The sequence below is a fragment of the Odontesthes bonariensis genome, chromosome 9 (genome assembly GCF_027942865.1).
Source record: "Odontesthes bonariensis isolate fOdoBon6 chromosome 9, fOdoBon6.hap1, whole genome shotgun sequence".
In the NCBI taxonomy this organism is placed as follows: Eukaryota; Metazoa; Chordata; class Actinopteri; order Atheriniformes; family Atherinopsidae; genus Odontesthes; species Odontesthes bonariensis.
In genome coordinates this window covers 8,118,622-8,139,323 of record NC_134514.1, presented here as the reverse complement: position 1 = coordinate 8,139,323, position 20,702 = coordinate 8,118,622, and the positions used below count along the sequence as shown (strand labels likewise).

Sequence of the window (20,702 nt, the reverse complement as noted above, 5' to 3'; positions counted from 1 at the left end):
CTCGGTGCTTGTATATCTGTCTTTATGTTGCTACTCTTCCAAACTTCATCCTTGTTGCCGTGCCTGGAACAAGCATGTGATCAACATGGAGTGCGTGATGTGATTTTTACTCGTTGGTGGAGCACACATTTTAAAGGTAAATGTGAAAAGTCAGAATTAAGATTGAGATTAAAATTTGATTGATTGTGCAGCTCTATACACGGCCACCAACAAACAACCCACTACACACTGGGCTGCAGTTTTGCTTATGTAAGATGCCAGATTCAAACAAGAGAAGTAGATCAGCATAAAAATGCCCCGTAGCTCCATTTTTATATTGTTTCAACTTGTTTTTGCTGTCTTTTTAAACTATATTTTTACTGGTTTTAATTGAACTGAATGGAATATTTCATTGGCAGTATATTAGGTTCATTAGCCGCAGTGTAGGTGAAAGCATTGTGTATTTAAAGTTAACATTAGGACCATCTGTAATGAATGGATCAGAAGTTTAGTTCATGGTTGAATCCTGCAGTTACCTCTGTTCTCCACCAGAGACCGATAGAGCTCTGTAAGCTGGTGTGCTTTTACAGCCTGAAGAAACAGCTACGTGACTTTTTCTTTGTTTCTTCATACATAAAATCAGATGCCAAATCATTTGGAACAATTCTTGTGGTTTTGATGTGTATTGTGGTAAGATCCCATTCATAACCATCCAGCCTTGTTCACACTCCACAACAACAGGAGGCAGCAGCAGCAGGGCTGTCAGTATCCCCCCACCAGTGAACAAAGAAACAGGAAGTGGTTGCACAGTTAGCAGACAGAACATGTTATCTGTGTGTTTTTATACTTTATCTGGATGTGAGATGTGAACAAAACAGTTTATGATTGTAGTTTGATTCACTTAGTTTCACTTGAACTCCCTGTTGGGCTGTTGGTCATTTACAGACAGGCTGATTTATACAAAATGATGTGATGTTCAGTTAGCTTTTTGTGAGCAAGTACAGCAATGCATCATGGGAAACGGGAGCCGTCTTTTGTAGGAATAAAATGTTAATAATCTGTGTGTGTCCACAGATGAGTTTCCTCTGTATTCAGATCTTGTAGAATCCTCCCAGCCTCTGTAGCCTCTGGGTTAGTTAGCTTACAGACTGTTAGCACCATCAGTGTGCTCAGTATGTGTGTGAGTGACTCCCCCCTCAGTGAGCTGTACAACTCATACTTACCTGGCAGGGGAGACACCATGATCAAGAAGGTGGTTCACCCAGGGCGAGGCTCAGCCATTGCACTCCGGCTGTGCTGACCCCTGCGAATTCCCCAAATGTGGGAATCTCGACTGCATAATTTCTGGTAGTGGGGGACTGCGTTCGCGCTCTCCCCTGATCAACTTGTTCAAAGATAAATATCTTGCCCTTCTATTAGTAGGTTGTCACACATGCACATTCAAAATAAGAGTATCCAGTCACTGAGGTGCTTTATATATTGGTTTGTCTTTATTTAAGTTATTTTATTTTCCAAATAACTATTCAGACACATTTATACACAAGTACAACATCTCTGTACTTGAAAGACTGCGATATGAGACTGCTCCTTCTGGTGTAGTCTGCTCTAATCTTACAAAGCCACTAATATTTCTGTAAGATGCTGAATTAAAATGCAACAACACCCCCAACTTTGAAGCTTTAACAATGAGCTCACTGCTCTGTAGTTCATTGTCTCTGCAGAAATCAACACAGATGAGTGGAAGGTCTTCTGTGAAAGAGTCCTCTGTTTAAACTCGGCTTCACAGCCCGAGTGTAATGCAGAGTTAAAAAAACATTAACTCGTATTCAGATAATTGTCATTGAAATAACTGCAGTTAAAGATTTCATAATTTATCTAAACTTATTCTATAAAGAATAACAGCTGTTTAATGAAGGTAAATGCAGAAATGTAAATGGAAAATAAATGTGTGTGTTACTTTTAGGCTCTCTAAACAAAGACCACACAGGAGGACAGATGTGACATGCTCACAGTTGGAGGCAGAAATTAAACAAGATGGCTCCATTAATAGATTGTAATCTGTCAGTCTGTCATCTGTCATACTGTGGAAATGGGATATTTCTGCTGAGTTCCCCTCAGTTTTCATACATGTAAGTGGATATGATTATGCTAACATTATTACAGTTTTGTCCAATTATTGTGATTACATCATTGACTAATTGTTACACTTCTGTTTTACTCAGAGTACCTTTTTCCTTTTTTTCAGACACTGAAACGGATGCGAAGAGTGAAAATCCTCACAGAAATCTTATGTGGACGTACACAAGGTGAGTAGGTGGTCGCTCAGTGAGTCCAGGAGACATTTTCTGTGATATGAAAGTGTCCACGTGTGCCAGAAAACCACAGACAGTGTATCCACTTGTGATAAGATTACATAGGATACATGTTTATAGAGTGTAAACAGCCTGTTGGTTGGGTTCAACAAATGTCAGAATTCATTCAGTTGTTTCCTCTAATGTAGTTACACCCTGACAAACAGAGTGCACAATGGCCCTCATTTATCAAACTTGCATAAGACGAAAAACATGCGTAGGTCGTGTGTACGTTCTTTTCTGCGCAAAGGTTGGCATTTATCAAATCCATCGTGAGCGCAGGAAAGATGAAATCGCCACGACAGGTCTGAAGCAGTGTACGCACTTTTCCATTTTGACTTGCGGTGACTGCAATAGCATACATAAACAGCAGCGTCACTAGTGCGTGCCTCAGGAGTCGCAACAAATCTCTAGGTTAAAATTACAGACTTATCACTTCAAAGAAGGCCCATGTTTTATTTGACTTCAACATAAATATAAACATAAACGCAAATTAAATAAATTAAACAAGTACAACTCCGTAATTGGAAGAGTGATGGCTCATTATTCAACCGCCTATTTAAGAGGTGATTCTAGCGGCGCGGTAATGGCGAAACGATGGCAGATCTGGCTTTGTTGGAGGACCTGAACGCGCGCATCAGGCGCGAGAGAATGTTCCGGGACCGGCAGGATTTCTTTCGGGAAAATGATGAGTGGCTTATGAGCCGTACAGGAGAGGCGCTTTAACACTGCGCATAGTACGCGTGCCACTGTGGAGAGGTGTACAGGGCTCCTAAAGGGCAGGTGGATCTGTCTCTCGGCTGCGGGGGGAACCCTTCTATATACGCCCGAAAAGGTATGCAATATTATTATTGCATGCGGAGTGCCATTTCCAGATGTACATCCAGAGGACCCCGTACCCAGAGATCCCTACCACCAGCCTGCACAGCCAAGAGCGCTCAGGAGGAGAGAGGAACTGATTCAGCGATTCTGACTTTTGGTAAGCATTCTGTTATTCAAGGAAAAAAGACGTAGCTCCGATCAGGCCAGCCACCCTCTCCTCCAAGGCACTCAAATCCAAACCTGGATCGGACCCCCCCCCGCCCCCCCCGTTTGTGACATGCTGCGTCGGAGAGCTCTGCGACCTTCTTTGGTGGCAAATTTCATATCGGACCACTTCTTCCTGATCTTATTGGAGAAAAAGTAAAACATCGTTCAATTTTAGATTTCATTTAATCTGGAGTTTATCACATTTTATTGACCATCACAGTAGGGGAAAATGCATACCTCGTCCGGTCTGCGATTTACAGCGTTGACAGCGTTTCTTTGCCGCCTTTCGTCTATCCATGTCGCAAATTCTAGAGGTGCGGCCTTTTGTAGAAGGCGTGGTTAGGATCATTACGATGGATTTCAGCCGCCGGATTTATCAGCAGCCGCTCGGTTTTACGATGGGATTGGTGTGGTACGCATGTTCTGTAAATCTCACTTGAGCCTCTGCGTACGACGAGTTCTCCGCTCATATCAACGATGCTTTCTACGACGGCTTGATAAATGAGGGCCAATGTGTATGAAATGAATAGCATGTATGCAGCGTTTCTCAGGTAGTAAATACTATTTATGTACATATTTAGGCTACATATGACATTTCTCCATCAAAATTCTGCTGTTCACATCCACAGTCGTCTTATTGGAGCACCTATAGTCACTTCTGTCTCCTCCCACATCACTTTAAATCACTGATTGGTGCGTTGAAATATTTTTTTTATTTAATAACAGATTTATAAAGTATGTTTTGAGGCTTTTTATTAAAAAAATTATCATTTTCTGTATTGCTTCACTGGTACAATTTTTTCCTATCTTTCAACATCAGTTAATTATCTTAAATAGATATATTAAAGTCTTTACTTTCGTTGAAATACTTCAGTATTTTTTCATAAATTAGATTAACAGTCATGTGGCCAGTTTACTATGAACATTAAACTGCAGTGTATGTGAAAGCATTGTGTATTTAAAGTTAACATTAGGACCATCTGAAATGACTGGATCAGAAGTTTAGTTCATGGTTGAATCCTGCAGTTACCTCTGTTCTCCACCAGAGACCGATAGAGCTCTGTAAGCTGGTGTGCTTTTACAGCCTGAAGAAACATCTAAGTTTTTCTTTGTTTATTCAGACATTAAGACATAAAATCAGATGCCACATTATTTGGAACAATTCTTGTGGTTTTGATGTGTATTGTGGTAAGATCCCATTCATAACCATCCAGCCTTGTTTAAACTCCACAACAACAGGAGGCAGCAGCAGCAGGGCTGTCAGTATCCCCCCACCAGTGAACAAAGAAACAGGAAGTGGTTGCACAGTTAGCAGACAGAACATGTTATCTGTGTGTTTTTATACTTTATCTGGATGTGAGATGTGAACAAAACAGTTTATGATTGTAGTTAGATTCACTGAGTTTCCCTTGAACTCCCTGTTGGGCTGTTGCTCATTTACAGACAGGCTGATTCATACAAAATGATGTGATGTTCAGTTAGCTTTTTGTGAGCAAGTACAGCAATGCATTATGGGAAACATGAGCCGTCTTTTGTAGGAACAAAATGTTAATAATCTGTGTGTGTCCACAGATGAGTTTCCTCTGTATTCAGATCTTGTAGAATCCTCCCAGCCTCTGTAGCCTCTGGGTTAGTTAGCTTACAGACTGTTAGCACCATCAGTGTGCTCAGTATGTGTGTGAGTGACTCCCCCCTCAGTGAGCTGTACAACTCATACTTACCTGGCAGGGGAGACACCATGATCAAGAAGGTGGTTCACCCAGGGCGAGGCTCAGCCATTGCACTCCGGCTGTGCTGACCCCTGCGAATTCCCCAAATGTGGGAATCTCGACTGCATAATTTCTGGTAGTGGGGGACTGCGTTCGCGCTCTCCCCTGATCAACTTGTTCAAAGAAAAATATGAGTTCTAACTTAATGGTGCAAGTTCAGTATTGTATTTTTTTCTGAGATGGGTCAAATAAGTTTGTATCTTTGCTTTTTTTCACTCCATGAATTTGGTTATATTGTGTCAAATACAATAAATATCACCTTAAAGCACTTAAAAATATAGTTTAATTAATAATATAGTTTAAGCATTCACGCTGTCCCCTGATCCACTTGTTCAAATTAATCTTATTTTGGCACTTTTAGTATTTAATTCGGTTGTCAAAGCACCAAATCACAACAAATGTCACCACAAGGCACTTCATAGAGACACTCTTTGAAAACCAATATATTCAAACTTATTTAAAATCAGATGTTTAGTTGATATACAGCCATCATGTAAAGTTAAATCATGTTAAATATAAACCAAATAATTGACTTTAATTGTACCATTTTCTTCAGAATTTTGTACATTTTCATGTCAGCAGTTCTTAATGTCTCAGTCATCAGCCTTTATCACTTAATGGAAAGAATGTGCTTAAACAACTAAAAAGAAACATTAATGATAATGTCACATGTTTGACATTTCACAAATATCCACACCACGATGGTGTACCTGGGATCATGTCGGGTAAAGCTTTGTGGAGTCTATCCTGGAGTGAGACACATCCACCTTATTCATGTCAGTAAGTAAAGTTTATTTATAAAGCATCTTTCTCAGATAACAAAATAAAAACAATTAAAGACAATAAAATGTATTAAAACTAATTAAAAACTAATGTAAAGCTGCTTTTAAAGATTAAACGATTGGTAAAAACAAGGGAAGTGCATCCCATAGTTGAAGGCAACATAGTAGAGTCCAGTTTGAACAAATCAGAAATATATCGAGGAGCTTTACCATATTTGATTCTAAGAGATGATAAAATCAGAGTCTTGTGTGATCGTCTGTCAGTTCCAGTTAAAGATAAAAAGTAAAGTGTTGAAATAAAAGCATCTATAACTGTCCTGTTCTGACTTTGCCACCAGCTATTTGAACTTTGAACTATTCCTACAAGTGAAAAAAGCAGTTAGTTTGGGGCGACGGTCTGAAGACAGCGACTGGGCAGCAACGCCTTCATTTCTTAGTGTGGAGAGGAGCCTAAAGAGCCAGTTTGTTGCCTGGTTTGTGAGCCACTCTGTCGGGGGCAGTGATCAGACTTTCTGTCTTATCTGACCTGTTGACCATTGTTTGACGTCTGGCCAGCACCTCGTTAAATGTGACAGTTTGTAAATTTTTATCTTTATGGCATCAGATATTAATTTAACTTGTGTGTCCTAGTGGAAGAATGTGTGGTTGCTGTAATTACACATGACAAACAGACATTAATGTTCAGTTAGTGTTTCACATGATTAGCATTCATGTCGTATTGACTCTTTGTGTGTCAGGTGTCTTCATCCAGCCCAGCAGGACCTTTCAGATCCTCCATGGCCAGGTGGAGGGAGGACGTCAGGCTGGCACGGTGCAGGAGGCAGCTGCTCACTGGACACAGACGCGGTCTTTGAGGTGGCGGCTGGCGTGGAGGTTGAGCAGCCTCTCCTCACAGTCTTTGTGTTTATTTTGGGGAGAGGGATGCTGCTTTGCAAAGGATGGGGTCCTACACCAAGACCCGGTGCTGGATCCTCTCATAGGCCTTGAGGATGTAACATTTAGCAAAAGCTCAACTTCTTCGTCAGTCCACACAAAATTGTCTGATATCTTCTTTGCCATTTTGTTTACTGTAGGCCTACTTCGCGCGCTAGGAGTGAACAGGTAGAAAGACTTGGTCTTGGTAGTGTTGCCACCTAGCCATCTGGCGTGTTTACTGCATCGATAAATATGAAACGTCACACACATTTGCGTTTCCGTATGCACGCAGAGTTTCACCCTAAAACGCTCGTCTAAATGCAGATTTAAAAGTGAAAACGAAACGCCACTTTAGGGTTTTGGTTTCAGATCGTTTCCGTGTAAAGGTGGCCTCAGTGAAGGGGAAACTGTTCCTGGTTTGCTTTGGTTTTCTTGTAAATGCTTACTACTTGACGTAGCCCACGTCGTTCTCGACCAGCCACTTGAAGGTCCGGCCGGTGTAGCAGCCAAAGGTCGGGACCAGCTGCCCCAAGTACTGGGCCTCAGTCGGCCTCTGTAAGCTGCAGCGCCTCTTTGCTGAAGACGAGACATGTTATGACCTCAGTGAACAGGCAAGCGAAAGCTCTAGTGCACCACATTGTCATTACTTGTAGTATAAATGCAATGCCAAGATGTTTACCTTCCTCAAAGGCAGTCTTGGGGTCCCTCGGACAGACCTGACCTCTCCCCTGCTGGTCCTTGGCTGCCTCTCTGCCGGCAGGCTGGTGTCCAGGATGTTTAGGGCTGGCAGCAAAGTATCCATGTCCTGAAATCGGCAACAGACTTTTAGCAATATCATGATCATTATAACCATTGCAATAGTCACTATTATTAGATGTGGTTATGTGTTTTTTTTTTTTTTTTTTTTTTTTTTTTTGCATAAATAATGACTCCGGGCCTAATCGTAGACGCACTTGAAAGAGTTGCAGCTTGAAAGAGCGCTTGTGCATTGTCGCTGGTGTCACTCGACTTTCATGTTACAACGCTAAAAACGTTATCTGTTGATGTGACATTCACAAAGTAGACAGGAAAATGATATAAATATAGCCATGCTGTATATTTATTTTGCTAAAAATAAACTATAGCGTTGATTAAACAAAACGCCCATGGTGCAACGCGGAGATATTTACAGCGTACGGTCACCCAGCTTTAACATCACGCTAAAAACCTTGTATTACAAATAAACAGGTGATCTTCTTGATAAATTAGAGCGGTATATCGCTAGAATATGATCGTAGTCGGTAAATGCGGGCCAAAATCTACCTTCGTAGCCTCAAGTTCACTTATAATCTCATTACATTACAAGCTAGATCTAGTTAAGACTGAATGCCCACATCAACCAAATAAACCCTTTTTATATCAAATAAATGCTGTAGTTGATCTTTTAAAGTGTCCACGTGGCTGAAATGCAGATAATTCTGTCCCACACAGTGATGTGCCAAATTGTGTTCACATTGTGACGACCCCGCCGCTCCACTAGTTGTCCCTGTTCTCTTTATTGCTTCTTCCCTTCTGCAGAGGAAGGCGGAGTGCTCGTCAGACTGATTGAGCCACACCTGGGGCTTGTGCTTCAAAAGCTCCCCTCTTGCTAGTTTCGATCCCTCCTGACAACTGACTTCCACGTTTCTTTAGTTTAGATTATTTTGTAAATAAAAGTTATTTTTGGAAACTTTCGTCTTTCTCCCATTTTTGTTGCAGCCTTAGAGCCGGGCTGTGACAACATTCATTTATAAATCAGTTTCCCAACGTCACCTCTAAGTGTCGCCAAAGAATCAACAGCTGTAGAAAAGTGCGTACAGCCCTGAAGCTGGCGTGAGGCACCGCACATTTCCAGTCATTTCGCGCTTGATACATCTCATCGTTGACGTGAAAACGTGCGTACGCCACTTTTTCTGTGCTTACCTTTGTACACGAGGCCCCCGGTCCCCGGTCTCCTGCAGGTTGTCGGCCTCAGTCAGCGGGGCAATTTAATTAAAAATTTTTCCCACTTTTTTTTTTTTTTTGGATTCGTTCATGACAGGTAAATACATCATGTCAATTCTTAAACACTTTTACATTTTCTTACATAAGAATTACAAACTTAAAGGTGATAGAGAATGGTTGAATGGGGCATTAATCTTTGTTCTGTGATGTGATATGTAACCCAAAAAAAATTGGTTGGGTCTGTAATGGCTCAGAACCTCCCTAAAAGGCTCTCTGAAACAGCTGTTACTATGATGGGTTTAGAATGCGTCTTTTTCCCTTATTGGCGTCGTTTCAGAGCTTATCTGGCAACCTCATTATGAAATGCAGGTAGGTGTTGGCGCTATTCGGTTGCCGATGCTTGATTGGCTGCTCTTGCTCTCACTGAAAACAGAGCTATAGAGTAATACACTGACTGAAAAAAAAGCTCATCAGAATCAGAATTCGTTTTATTGCCATTGTTAGTGAACAGTGTTCACTAACTAGGAATTTGCTGCGGCGTAAGGTGCAAACATGTAACATAGGATATAATAATAAAAAATATATGAATATAAAATGTACGAGGTGTGTACAACGATACACAGTATCCAATATACAGAGCAACAACAGTGCAGCTTCATTAGTGCAATTTTAATGACGGTAAAGTGACTGGGGCAGGTTATGAGGTGATTATGAAGTGTTCATAAGTCCAACTGCAAGGGGGAAAAACTGTTTTTGTGACGGGAGGTTCTGGTCCGAAAGGACCGAAGCCTCCTGCCCGAGGGGAGTGGTGCAAATAGAGAAGGGTCAGCTGTGATCCGACCTGCTCGCCCCATAGTCCTGGAGACGTGCACGTCATGGATAGATGCAGCCGATCACCTTCTCAGCGGAGCGCACAACTCGCTGCAGTCTGTCCCTGTCGGAACTGACCATGAAGCCTGCTCGGAATCGTGCAAGGTTTGTGAAACTGTACTCCGTGAAATGCGCAGCGCAAAGGAAAAGTCGGCGGTTGGGGATGCTGTTAAAAATAAATAAAAGCCATTGATCGCGAACACTGCTTTCCGGGGGAAGAATATGTAACGATCGTAGTCCGCTTTCACAGCCTTGGAAGGCGCACCTGTTCCTGTTTCTCGGCGAAGGGGCGTGTCTGAAACAGGGTGGATTTGGGTGCGGGGGGGATTGCTGAAAAAGTGACGTCACTTTTTCACAAAAACGGATTGGGGGATATTCAAAAAAGGGGAGTACTTGAAACAGAGGTTCTGACACTTGCTGGCACTTCGTGTGTACTCCCCACAGCGGGGAGACTCAGGACTAACACCAAAAACGGGAAAGACGATTTTGATTCTCTATCCCCTTTAATATTATTCAACAAAATGTCAAACAGAGGCTTTACTCATGTTATTTATACATATTTTGTAAGGATTTTGGTATTTTCCACACTTAGTCTGTCTAGTTTTACATACCTTGTCTCAACATCTTTCAACATACTTAAAAAGTTTTTGGTTAAATCAAAATCCAAGTTTAAGTGTGAAACCTCTTACAATATGAGATCATAAGCAGATTCTAATTGTTAAAAGGTTGATGTCCGAATAGATAATGTAAACAGTACCAAAAATATGTGCATTTGCAATAATAAAAACAATATAATAGTAATGAAAATTAAGTTGTAAAGACGGTGATGTTTTTTTGTTTTTAACCCATGTGTGCATTGGCCTAATATATTTCCTGTGTAAAGTAGTCAAAATACTTCAAGTGAATAAAAAGTTTTTGTAAGTCAGGTGTTCTCAAGTCTCTCGCCAAGACTAAACCTAATATAAATTCTGACCTTAGAGCTACACAATCCTCCTATAGGACAGTAAAAACTGATCAATTGTAGGTTCAGTGAATATAATCTACTGCAATGTGATTTTAAGAATTATTTCAATTTCATAACTATTTTCTTCAAATAAAATGACTATTTAAACAATGTTGTAAAACACAAAATGAACTATTATAGAATTTTTATTTTAATCTTTTCTCTTAGGTCTCTAGTTGGTCTTAAATTCTTTGTTTTTATAACTCTTTACGACACTTGTTCTGTATAATCATCATAATCGGCTTGTCAATCAACTCTCTGTAAACCACACTGCTGTATAGATAAAGTTTGATTATCACGTGGTTATGCTTTTTCTTTGGTCTAAAACTAACTTTTTACAGATTAGGCAACACTATGGAGACAGTACCTTAAGACAATGGCAGAGTCTTCTGACATACTGGTGAAAAGTATGTCACATTTGGCCAACAGCTGATGGGTTATTCCATCTGCCTGTTCACAGCAGCTCATAGTTTGCTGTGGCTAGTTTATTGGCTAATCGCTCATTTTAAAGTCTTTCACGTTAGCAAGTGGCTAACCGGTCCAGGTGCGTTTTCAGATGCCGGATGAAGTTCGATGTAGTTGAACCATTATCTTGTATCTTTGTGCCGCACTCTTTGCACACCGCTGACTTGTCGCACTCGCCATTGTCATACTGAATATGCGCGCTTCACACATGGCGCATGCGTGCCGTCGGTGTTTACATCTGAATCGGTCATAGATCGTACACAAACAAGACGAATGACGGCTAAAAAGCGAGAATAAAATAACATGAAATGACGGTTATTCACGAGTCTGAAGTCACAGTTTAGTGTGACTTAAGTTCAGCTCGAGTCCGAGTTCCCAGCTAAGGTGCGAGTGTATATACATATATTGCTGTTAAAATGCAAATTCATACAGCTAGAGCTTACAGTAAGACCTCCAAAATATCTATTTTTTCTGAATAAGGTAATTAATATTTGGTTTCTATAGAAATGTAACTTTAAGTGCAGGCAGGCAGGCAGCCTTGCAAGTCAGCGCCCTTAAAAACCGACTAGCAATTAAGTGAAACCATCATCTTAATTGATATAACTAGGTGGAGAGGGATCTAACCTGGGTAAGCCTCTCACATTCCCAGGATAGTTAATGCTCCCAGCGTTTACCCCAGTCCAAAACTATCTACTCCTGAACGCCCATCATTCTCCTTTAGTGGCACTATAAAGAGCACATGCAATGGATCCGACTAACCTCTGGCCGCCTTCAGCTCCACCTGAACACCAACTCTGTGCCCGATTCCCTCATTTTATCCATCACCACTGTCTTCCTTTTCACTCTAAATTACACACACCTGCCAGTTATCAGCCTCTTTCTACTGCAGTAAAGATGTAAGTCTCACCCAATCACACCAGTTTCTGTTGGCCCACTACCATGTGACTCGCATTAAGTTATTTAAGCACAAGATTCTCGACTAAACTTTAAAAAAAAAAAAAAAAAAATCAGAATGTAAAAAATAATTCACAATTTTATTTTTTTTATTTTTTTTTACCGATTTTACACAATAAAGAGCGAATAAATACGATGTGTTTTGCCATAATGGAGGAAAGAACTAAAATTCAGTTTTATTGAGAGATTTTGCTAATTGATGGGGATTTTTAGTGCACGTACCATTCAAATGAATAGATTATCTCCCAAGAAAAAACACGGCGTTTAAGTCCAAAAATATATTTTTCAAATTTTTTTTTTAACTTCCAACTTTGTTTATAGATTAATTAATGAATTCTTGACAAAAATATCTGTTTCGCCCACTGGCTGGTACCACAACCGTCTGTTTTGATTGACTGTCTGGTGGATCCTAATGTCCACAGTCAGTTAAGTCAGCTGTAGACTTAGTTTGTGCCACTTTAGACACAAGTTTGAACTCTCTCCTGTTATCAGCTGTTATTATCTCCTGATAACTTGTACAAAGAAAAGTTAGTGGTATTTATTAAGTGAGATTAATTCTCCATAGAGATTCTTATTTATTGACTTCAATAATTTCTTAGAAATGATTAACCTTGTAGCACCCACAGTTGCAGATATGCAACAAGCTTTTTATTTATTTACATAATTTATTTACATTATATTTTTATTTACATTACATTATTTGATTTTTTTTTTAAATTTACATACATTATTTACATTCATGTGTAATATTTTTTTACATTACATTTTATGTAAAAATGGGTGGGAATAAACCAATATTTTTGGTTTATTGGCAGTTGCATATCTGCAACTGTGGGTGCTACAAGGTTAAAGCTATTAGATGTAGTGAACCAGTTTTAATTTGAAGGTGTCACCGGATGTGGCGATTGTTGTAACTTGACTGCTCTCCTTGGTTAAAAAAAATTGGGCCTGGAAAGTGTGTGTGAGATTGCAGATGGGAGCGGGAGATATTTAACTTGCATTTAGCTGCTTAATCGTACACGTTTAACATATTAATTGCAGTTTTTTCGGATACCAGCTCGCATATCAAACTAATTCAAACGACTGTGCGGTGTTCAGATGGCGGCTGTGAGCAGTATGAGCAGGATGTATGGGCTCTGTTACAATGCAGTCCGTCAAACGGCAGGACTTAAAGCATCGAGGCTGCTTCAACGAAGAGCCTTCAGAGTCTGTGTAAGTCATAACGGTCATAACGGTTTTACTGACTTCAACAGAAAGCTAAGAAACGTTTTAAGGTCGTTTTAGCTACAAAGGTTATTGGATGAAGTCTAAGTTTGGCCAGGCTAAAAGCAAGGGCAGTGGAAATATTACCCGAATGTGACAAAGTACAAGAAACAGTACAAGCACAAGAAAAAGCGATGATTAAGTGGAACTTAATCAAACGTTCGCCCAGAAGTCAAAGATTCACAAGAACGCGTTGTTTGACTTATTCAGTTATCGCGATGTGTTGTTAGCCAGCTGGCTATGCTAACTACCTCTCAGAAAGAAACGTACTTTTAATTATATTCGGCCTCTTCAGAGCCGCCATGTCAAATCAAAACTGATGTCCCAGTGTGTTTCTCATATGTCTGCAAATGGTTAAGTTGAACTTATAAGTGAAACGTCAGCTTAATTCAAAAGGCAAACGTTGTGTTGTGACTCTGAAGCTGACAAGTTAGCCAGCCGGCTAAAGGTTTAGCTAGCTTCATTCCTATTGGTCAATGAAAGGGGCGTTGAGGACGAAACCGGTGTGCTAACCATTTTGTTCTTTACACCAACAGATTACACAACAGTGCAGTGATGATTATGGTCGTATTTAGCTCAAGTAGAAAAAGTTTGAGTGAACTGTGTTTACATGGAAGAGAATGTAGTTTGTGGTGCTGTTAAAACTTTGTTCTGTAGCTTTATATTAGCCTCGCTGTTTTAAAATGAGGTGATCAAAATAAACATTTCACCACAAACTGTAGCCTTAAAAAAATTACTTTTGACTTAGCGGGTTTGTAAATTAGTTTAAACACTCAGATTACTAGTCCGCTGGTTTATAGTTTTTTTGTTTTGTTTATTGTTTGTTTTGTGTGTAAATAAATGTCTTTAATAGTTGAAATGTTAAACTATACGATTCATGCTGGCTTTAGTTTTAGTGGTATTATTTCAACTAATGCATTAGTTGTGTGATAAATCAGGATGTTTTTGTAGTGATGCACATTTAAAAGAAGAAGAAAAAAGTGCTAAATTTTCATTCGACACAGCATCTCTCCTGTTAAAACATTCCAACATGCAGATTGAATCTGTTCCGTTGCCGAGTGTTTGTATGGGGTTCCATCTGAGCCAAAAATATGCTCACGTGTCATGTATTGTAAGGTGGTTACAGAGGTCACTTCCCCAGCTGCTGTTATGATAAAGAGTCACCGACTGCCAAGGTAGTTGTACCCCCCCATAACTTGAGTATTGATAAAATAAGGTTCTGTATGTGCAAAATAAAAGACTTTATGGTGGGGTAGCGTCTGTGCTTTATAGAGAGGGGATACAAATGAAGGCAGACTGAGAAATCCAGCCCCTGTCCACCTCCATCTTTGATTAAAAAATATTCATTGGAGTTATTGAACATGATCTAAAGCATAAGCTGGATTTCTCTGTCTTCTAGAATGTATATCTTCATCTAACTTTAACAAACAAAACTTGTAAATTGAGTTATTTCGATTTGGGGAATAAAAAGCATGTAAAAAATCAAACATCTGATGATATGTTACAATCTCGGCTATACAGACAAATCCAGGGAAAGTAGCTTACAGAGCGATTGTCTGAGCGTTTCAGTACGCCTTCTCAATTGGTTCAAATGAACGAAGTTCAAGAACACGTTCAGAAAATAAAAGCGTGTATATTGCTTCTCACAGATAAAACAACAAACCTCAAACAATTCATTAAAGGGCAGAAATGAGCGTTTATTTCAGTTTACATGGAGAAAACTAAGCATAATACTGTGGATCCATCTCCACTGAGTGAAGAAGTGACCACTCAAACTACCCGAGACACTACAACAGGGTGGCCGCGGGTCCTTAAAAAGTCTTTAAAAGTCGTAAATCAATTTTCCTGAAAGATAAGACCTTAAAAAGTATTAAATTGTCTTAAATTCAGATTGCATGGGTCTTAAATATTTGTGTATTTTTCTTTTCGCTCTAAAGGAACAGTATTTTTTTTTAAAATATATTTACTTGATTTTATAAGCATTTGTTCATGGGACTTAAATGTTCTGAAAATATTGTAATAAATTTAATTTAGGACAGTGATGACATTTTTGTGATCTTTTCGCATGACACACATTTAGCCGATGTTCTTAAACTTAACCGTCATTTGTCATTTTACCGTTTTACTGTCAGTGTGTTTACTTGGAAATACTTTTCCATCGTACGTTTGGTCTTAAATTTCATTTAGAAGTGGTATTAAAAGGTCTTAAAAAGTCTTAAATTTAACTTGTTTATACCTGTATACACCCTGCTACAAGAATTTAAACATCAGAATAATACTTAAAATTGATTTATTGATTAAAAGTGTCCTTTCTTATAGGTGTCACTGAATTGGAGTTTAGCCCGTCGAATGTCGGGTCATCCTATCACTACGTGAATGAGGAAGTGTGCAAATTCAAAAGAGAACTGGAATATTTCACAGATGGAAACCGCATCAGGAAGACATTTATAACGACATTCAAAATGACACGTCAACATGCTGATTACAGAAGTATAAACTAAGGTTGAATCGGCACAGCCAGATGTTTTACCGGGTTAGCAATCTACAAACTATGTAGTTGTCAAAGTCGCTTGGTCCCAACTGAAGTGCTGTGCAGAGTCTCATAAACACGTCTGAGTGTTTTGCTGCATCCTCTGTGAACACAAACGGTGAGCATGGGCGCATACTTTTGGCACAAATGGAACCCCGCAATTTTGAAGTGGATGCTACTGAAACTGGAAAAGTGCAACAGCTTCAGGAAAAACCTCCGAAATGCTGGAAAAGTTTCCTCTGAGCACTTAACCGCGCTTTGTGTCATTTCATTATGGTAAAGACCGATGCATTCAGCTTAAATGCAAAAGGCTTAATGTAAGTAGATGTGATAAAGTGTTGTAATCGGCCAGTTACTAAGAAAGTCCCAAAGGAGAACATCCGCCCTGCAGATGTATTTATGTACAGACTCAACAAAGATCTCATAAACATTGTAAATCACAATATAACCATAATCTCGACTGTTTTTAAAAAACAGTACTCCGATGAAATCGTTCATCGTGAGTGACATCATGCAGAAAGTCCCATTCAGAACACCTGCTTTGTTCTTTTTGTTTAGTATTTAATTGGATGTTATAATAAATAGAAACATGAATCCTCCTTTGTGGCTTTTCCCGCACAGGCCCTATCGTCTCATTAATAAATAACGCTTGCGTTCGATCCTTCAGGCCGTGCAGCAGCAGCAGCCCTTTGACTCGCAGGAAAAACCACAGTTCCCCGGAGCCTCGGCAGAGTATGTTGACCAGCTGGAGTTCATCGAGCCCAATGTGATCTCTGGGATCCCGGTGTACAGAGTGATGGACAGGCAGGGGAACATCATCAACCCCTCCCAGGACCCCCAGGTACAGCCAGCCTGCCCGTGCCCCCCATAATGAAACGTGTCACTGTGACCTCCTGCACTGACAGTAAAGTTTGTGGGTGTGTCTTCATTGGTCAGCTCTCCAAAGAGACGGTCTTGAACTTTTATCAGAAGATGACGCTGCTGAACACGATGGACCGCATTCTCTATGAGTCTCAGAGACAGGTACGTCTTTCTGCTCGCATTTCCTGCTTTAATCAGCTCAAATATGACGTCAAAGAGTGACGACTTGTTCCTGTTACAGGGTCGAATCTCCTTCTATATGACCAATTATGGTGAAGAGGGGACACATATTGGCAGCGCAGCTGCTCTTGAGCCAAGTGACATTGTTTTTGGTCAATATAGAGAAGCTGGTAAGGATCAATCTGCAGGCTGGCTTTGATTGGTTAAATAGATTCAATTTGTTACTCGTAATAACATTAAAGCATAAAGTTATTGCTTCAAACTAGTAGCCAACATTTTCAAACAAAGAATATAACATTTGTTGTTATCTTATATTCAACACAATATTTTAATTATACATGTTAGCTGATAAATGGTCTTTTGTTTTCTGTACAGTGACCGTTAGTGTGTCTCATCTTGTGAGTAATAATTTCTTTGTGGCCCAACAGGAGTGTTGATGTACCGCGGTTTTCCTCTTGATCTCTTCATGGCTCAATGTTACGCCAACGTGGACGACCTGGGGAAGGGCCGGCAGATGCCCGTCCACTACGGCTCCAAAGACCTGAATTTCGTAACCATCTCCTCTCCTCTGGCCACGCAGATTCCTCAGGGTGAGCTGCACGTTGTCCGTCTTTCAGGACTTCCATGCAGGTGGAAGTCTGCGGCGTGTTCATTCGTGCCTGTGTTTTGTCTCAGCCGCTGGAGCTGCATACGCCGTCAAGAGAGAAAACATGAACCGTGCCGTCATCTGTTATTTCGGGGAGGGAGCGGCCAGCGAAGGGGACGCGCACGCCGGCTTCAACTTCTCAGCCACCCTGGAGTGCCCATTGATCTTCTTCTGCCGCAACAACGGCTACGCCATCTCCACCCCCACCAACGAGCAGTACAGAGGAGACGGCATCGGTAAGCCCGGCTGTCGTCTTCTGTTAAAACCATTTGAGCTCTGCGGCTCACACCCTTTCATCCTCTTCTCGAACAGCCGCTCGTGGTCCAGGTTACGGCATGCTGTCCATCCGTGTGGATGGTAACGACGTGTTCGCCGTGTACAACGCTACGAAAGAAGCGCGGCGCCGAGCCGTAGCTGAAAACCAGCCTTTCCTTATTGAGGCCATGACTTACAGGTCAGTGAAGACGCTGCTGGCGGTTCTCCATCATAACTTATTCATCACTGAGACTTTGTAGAAATTAAACTGGGTCTTTTTCTCCGTGTAGATATATCCGCAGGAAGTAAAGTAGCTTGAAATCCCTAAAGTGAAGATGTATTATACATCATTTACATTCAAAAGGTGTAAAAGGAGTCATTAATGGCGTCATTAATGGTCAGAAACTCCAGCTTTAAAGGGATAGTTCGCCTCTTTTGACATGAAGCTGTATGACATCCCATACTAGTAATATTATTTATGAACATCTTCTTACCCCCCGCTGCGTCCTGTGAGCTGAGTTACAGCCTCTTTTTGGCGGTGACGTAAGTAGTCCGGCTAGTTGGCTGGGGCTTCACAAATAAAGCGTTTTGCTTCTGAAAAGAATATGCATTCAAAAGAGTAATACATTTGCATCACAAAATCTTATCTTCCGAAGAAGTTACACCTCACAATCGCTTGGCACTAGGTTGCAGCATCAATGCGCGCTGCCGACAGCTGCGCCTGTTTCTCGGTGTTTACTGCTCGGAAAGTTAACGTAATCATGTCTGACTACGACTCCGATGATGAAGACATCCCTTTTACCACAGAGCTAAAGGGATATCTTTATGAACCAGAATATACAGACGCCGAACTTCACCAGAGGGAGTTAGAACGGGCAGAGAGAGAGAGGAGGGACAGAGAGGTGGTCCCAGCTGAAGCTGGAGCCACAGCTGTGAGACACAGGGTGACCCACAAATGGTGGGGCACTTGTTCGAAGCGCCCAGTGATGCCAACGGAGGTGGAGAGCTGGCCTGGGTCGCTTCTTCCAGTTAATTTTGGGAACGTGCAAAAAGGTCCAGCATTCAGGATTGCGGGGAAGTCTTTATGATTTGTGATGCAGACAGAAGCTGGTACACCGGCCTCTTCATCATTTGAAAGGTCTTGCATCTGGGGCATGATGAGTTCCCATTCGTGGCAGCAGTAGCGCTCCACCTCCGTTGGCATTACTGGGCGCTTCGAACAATCCATTTCCTTGTCAGTGGTGGACAAAAATAAAATAGTTGCACCTTGAAAGTAACATAAAGAGAGTTTAAGAAGTAGCTCAAAGTCTCTTTAATTTGCAGTAATGACACTCGAGGGAATCTGGTTCCCTCCCACCTTTTGATGGGATTTACTGATCTCGAACAAATTTTCTTCCTTTGGAGACTCGTAGATTTATCCAATTTCTCTTGTTTGTGTTTTTAATTGAGATAACTTTGAATTAAAAGAAGACAATGATAGTTAAAATGAATCTCATTGGAAGACGGAAGAAGCTGTAAAATACTAATCTAATAATAACAAGTCAACAAACGATATGTTTGCCGTATTTAACATGTCGATCATTAGACTTTCAGCTCATCAGGTGACCTGTTTAGATATTTATGGAAGTTCATCCAATATGATAGCTTTGTGATAAATATAAGGGGGTTATAGATTACATTTTTGGGGATATTAACAATTTATATGAGATTTTCTATACTTAAAGTCCAACTAGAAGTAATCACGGTCAGATTTTTGTTATTTGAGGACATTGTGCTTTTAGAAATGAGGTTTTAGGGAATCAGATTAATGATTCTATAAGTTGATATTGACTCCTAAGAAATGGGGCTGTTGATTTAATCTGATGGTAGAAGTTTACCGCTGGTATCACACCAATGAGATTCTGTACTCTAACAGAAGAGATCTGGTGAGAGTCTTGTAAAGGAGGCCTCAGAGTAAATGTATGGAAATGTGTGTTTGAATAACAAAACACTTTGAATGGGATATTTAAAAGGATTGTTCATGTAAATGTTCTCACGCTGAAATATTTTCGACACGAAGAGTCAACTTAGTAAAAAACGATCTCGTCCTTTTCTCAGGATCGGCCACCACAGCACCAGCGACGACAGCTCGGCGTACCGTTCGGTGGACGAGGTGAACTACTGGGACAAGCAGGACCATCCCATCTCCAGGCTGAGGCACTACATGACCACGCGAGGCTGGTGGAGCGAAGACGACGAGAGGAGCTGGCGGAAACAATCCCGCAAGACCGTGATGGAGGCGTTCGAGACGGCCGAGAGGCGCCTGAAGCCCAACCCCGAGTTGATGTTCACTGACGTGTACCAAGAGATGACGCCCAGCCTGAACAAGCAGAAAGATTCCCTGTGGAGGCACATGCAGCAGTACAAAGAGCACTATCCTCTGGATCTGTTCGATAAATAAATGCACCGATTTGGTGAACAAATACTGGATCGGATGAGGACCGAGAGTCACTGTTGCACACACACGAAATGTGTTCATAAGATGGAGGTTTGATGTGTTGTTTCATTCTGCACAAAATCTTTCAAATGTATTCAGTTTCTATGGGATTCTGGTGCCTTAAGTCAACAGGAAATGCCACATTCACACTTGTAGATTAGAAAACATAACGATTAACTGAGCGATAGGACCTGGAGGTGTGACCCACTTTGTTCCTTTTCAGTGGTATGTAATCGGTGTCATTGAGGTGACTGTTTTAACTGTTTTAATCCTTCCTTGTATCAGTACACCCAAATTTTAGATGGGTTGGTTTGCTGAAATGTTGTTACACAAAATTCCAAGTACGAGAACTGAACATCTGTTCAGCTCGGTTGATGTGTGGAAAATAAACTGTGGAGCATTTGTCGTCATC

General features: G+C 40.8%; 1 protein-coding gene, 1 long non-coding RNA gene and 2 other non-coding genes across 4 annotated transcripts; all 4 read left to right on the top strand.

Annotated features, from left to right (window-relative positions):
* The first annotated feature begins 10 nt into the window (after positions 1–10).
* Positions 11–7,724, top strand: LOC142388770 (uncharacterized). Its single transcript, XR_012770328.1, has 4 exons — positions 11–136; positions 1,943–2,108; positions 2,225–2,285; positions 6,648–7,724. It is a non-coding gene; the product is annotated as an uncharacterized LOC142388770 (long non-coding RNA).
* On the top strand, positions 1,195–1,358 carry LOC142389080 (U1 spliceosomal RNA). Its single transcript, XR_012770387.1, has one exon. It is a non-coding gene; the product is annotated as a U1 spliceosomal RNA (small nuclear RNA).
* LOC142389068 (U1 spliceosomal RNA) lies at positions 5,073–5,236 on the top strand. Its single transcript, XR_012770376.1, has one exon. It is a non-coding gene; the product is annotated as a U1 spliceosomal RNA (small nuclear RNA).
* Positions 7,725–12,987: 5,263 nt separating the features above from the next.
* bckdha (branched chain keto acid dehydrogenase E1 subunit alpha) lies at positions 12,988–20,692 on the top strand. Its single transcript, XM_075472943.1, has 8 exons — positions 12,988–13,291; positions 16,540–16,713; positions 16,809–16,895; positions 16,975–17,083; positions 17,342–17,503; positions 17,589–17,795; positions 17,872–18,013; positions 19,912–20,692. Exons 1-8 carry the CDS (start codon positions 13,178–13,180, stop codon positions 20,252–20,254), a joined length of 1,338 nt encoding a protein of 445 aa, XP_075329058.1. The 5' UTR covers positions 12,988–13,177; the 3' UTR covers positions 20,255–20,692.
* The last annotated feature ends 10 nt before the right edge of the window (positions 20,693–20,702 follow it).